This window comes from Sinocyclocheilus grahami, unplaced genomic scaffold, assembly GCF_001515645.1.
Source record: "Sinocyclocheilus grahami isolate Dianchi unplaced genomic scaffold, SAMN03320097.WGS_v1.1 scaffold1913.1, whole genome shotgun sequence".
In the NCBI taxonomy this organism is placed as follows: domain Eukaryota; kingdom Metazoa; phylum Chordata; class Actinopteri; order Cypriniformes; family Cyprinidae; genus Sinocyclocheilus; species Sinocyclocheilus grahami.
The window spans coordinates 22,184-24,683 of NW_015507092.1; the positions used below are offsets into that span (position 1 = coordinate 22,184).

The following is a 2,500-nucleotide window of genomic DNA, read 5'->3' on the forward strand; positions in this document are numbered from 1 at the left end:
TGAGGAAGAGGGGGGTGGTAATGAGGCAGCAGCACCACCTGCAGGAGAGGAGGGAGTACTGCAGGGAACATCAGCAGCAGTGGCGGCGTCCTCATCACCCACAGATGACATCTCACAACCCTGGCCGTTCACTGACAGACAAACAGACAGACAGACAGACAGACTCTGATGATCCTGCATGTGCTAAAACTAACACTCCCAGACAAGTGGAGTAACATTTATCAGCCAAAGCATAGAGATGGGCAGCTGGAATCATCCATCTGGTTTATTTTGAAATATTATTCAAGACGATCATTAAAAAGAACATTCTGTGACATCCATAGGACGAGACGTGTGACTCAATCAAACTCTCACCGGCTGTGCTGATCGCATCACTGCCAGCGGGCTGCAGAGGGGGCGTGGCCTTTGGACTTGGAGTTTGGTGCAAAGGGGAGGAGTCTCTGTCTCCATTGAGGAGGGGGGAGGCGCTAAGCTCACTATTGGCAGATGAGGTGGGCGGAGCTTCATTCTCCAGTCCGTCTGAGCCGTTCACAGATCTGCAGAATCATGTTAGTAACCATGCATAATTCAGCCAACCGTATATTTAATTCTCTAATGTCAGAAACACTTGCCACACAGGCTGCAGGAGTGTCATGAGGAACCAGAAAACACCTGCAGATTCTCACCTGCTCTGTGTCCTCGCAGAACTCTCATCTGGGTTCTCATGAAAAGCATCTCCATTCTGATGGACTTCTGGAGACAGACAGACAGACAGGTCACAGACAGCTGGAGCGCTGGAGGTCAGAGGTCAGATTAGGGTTAGGAACGTGCAGGTGCTCTTACTGCTCGCAGTGGTTGGGTTTCCATTGTGCATGTGCTGCGGGTCGAACGAGAGTCCGTCCAGGAAGACTGTGAGTTCACCGGTGGACACCACTCCGTTCTTACCGTCCACGGTCAGCGTCAACACCTCGCGCACATTCTCCACTGAAACAACAACACACAACACTCACCATCTCTACTGTCGCTGTCTGGGCTTCATGAGGAGTTCTGAGCTGACACTAGTGCTCTTCCTGTTAAACAGCACAAACCATCATCATGTGTTTAATCATGAATAATGTTTCTGGCACGTGTAAACTAGCAGACAGCAGGACACATGTTCAGCGGCGTGCTGTGACGTACGCTTGCCGTCGTGTTTCCGGAGCGTCCCGCTAACATCCAGCGAGGCTTTTCCCAGCAGCGCGTCGGCCTTCAGCGTGTGATGACTCCAGACTCTGAAATCCAGCTGCGAGTGTGGTGTTATACTCCTGCGGCGACACACAGATTCAGAGGCGCGTCAGAGTCTAAAACTAAACAGCTGAGCACGCCAATTCACTTGCTTATTTTGTCTCTGTTGCACTGGTGAGAACACTCTGATTACATGATTAAAAAGCTGCAACGGAGAGCATCAGTCAATCAGCAGATTGTGTTTCTGACTATCACTAAGTGAACAGCTGGAGCGGTTAGACAGTCAGCACGTAATGACCCAACTAGCGGTTAGCCAAAAACTCACCAGTCCTACTTTTTCATGCAACAGATTTAAAGCTATGACCAGCCTTAACGAAAAAGTCATTTATTCATTAGATAAGACTAGACTAAGCAGTTTATGCCACTAGCCCTGGACCGTCATGAACAGAAGTGCACATCACCACAGCTGTGTTCGAGTGACTCACAGCGTCAGACGTTCCTCCCATTTGGGGCTGGAAGAACTGTGGGATTTGGCGGTTTTCTTGCTCTCTCCCTCTGATGTCACTTCCACATAGATGGCCGTTCCGAACCAGTTCTTCTTCCTCTTGAGTTTGGCACATGAAACTGACACATAACACGACACACACTCAGCATCTGAAGAAAACGTGTCACTTCCTGTTCCTGTTGTGTTGTCTTACCGACGGCGTGCAGCTGAGAGCGTTCTCTGTCGCTTCTGGAGGAGCCCGTGGCCATGACCTCAAACACACGACACACGCCATCAACTACAGGACCTGAATGAACACACGCTCAACCCATCGGCCCACGAGCCAATCGTCACTAATAACATTAGACTTCTTCACACACGTCTCAATGCTTTCACTAACAGCTTTCTATTCACTACAGTGCTTCACAATTAAGTTAATATATTGTATAAAATTGTCATGCTTTTACTTGAATCAAAAGATCATTTTATCTTTATAAACTAATAGTTTGTTCATGTTCACAAAACCAGTGAACAAGGCCCAATCTCTCAGAAAACACAAGAAGTGTTTAAATCAGAAGGATAAACTCAGGGTAGAAAACACAGAAACCTCAACCTTAGGAAACATTATAAAATAAAACAATAGTTGATTACTCCTCTCAACGGATTCACGTCCAACTGACCCATCAGCACCTCGTCATCTCCAAACCTTCCAACAGAATAAAACACTTAGATGAAATATGATCAACTCACAATAGCTGTGCGTGAGACGCCTGTGCTTCTTCAGCCGTCACTGTGAGCCATGATTCACTGCAA

General features: G+C 47.7%; 1 protein-coding gene across 3 annotated transcripts in view; it reads right to left on the reverse strand.

Moving 5' to 3' along the window:
- Positions 1–2,500, reverse strand: part of LOC107573294 (NEDD4-like E3 ubiquitin-protein ligase WWP1) — a 17,616-nt gene that overhangs the window by 13,676 nt on the left and 1,440 nt on the right. For 2 of the 3 annotated variants that reach the window (XM_016259725.1, XM_016259726.1), the window contains exons 2-9: positions 2,438–2,494; positions 1,902–1,959; positions 1,689–1,827; positions 1,159–1,283; positions 823–963; positions 666–732; positions 355–536; positions 1–131 (exon numbers count right to left, since the gene is read on the reverse strand). The exon at positions 1–131 is cut by the window's left edge and continues 116 nt beyond it. In XM_016259725.1, coding sequence (XP_016115211.1) covers positions 1–131; positions 355–536; positions 666–732; positions 823–963; positions 1,159–1,283; positions 1,689–1,827; positions 1,902–1,956 — 840 coding nt within the window. In that variant the 5' untranslated portion in view covers positions 1,957–1,959; positions 2,438–2,494. Of the gene's footprint in view, positions 132–354; positions 537–665; positions 733–822; positions 964–1,158; positions 1,284–1,688; positions 1,828–1,901; positions 1,995–2,437; positions 2,495–2,500 lie in introns of all 3 variants that reach the window. The other variant, XM_016259727.1, reaches the window with a different exon arrangement.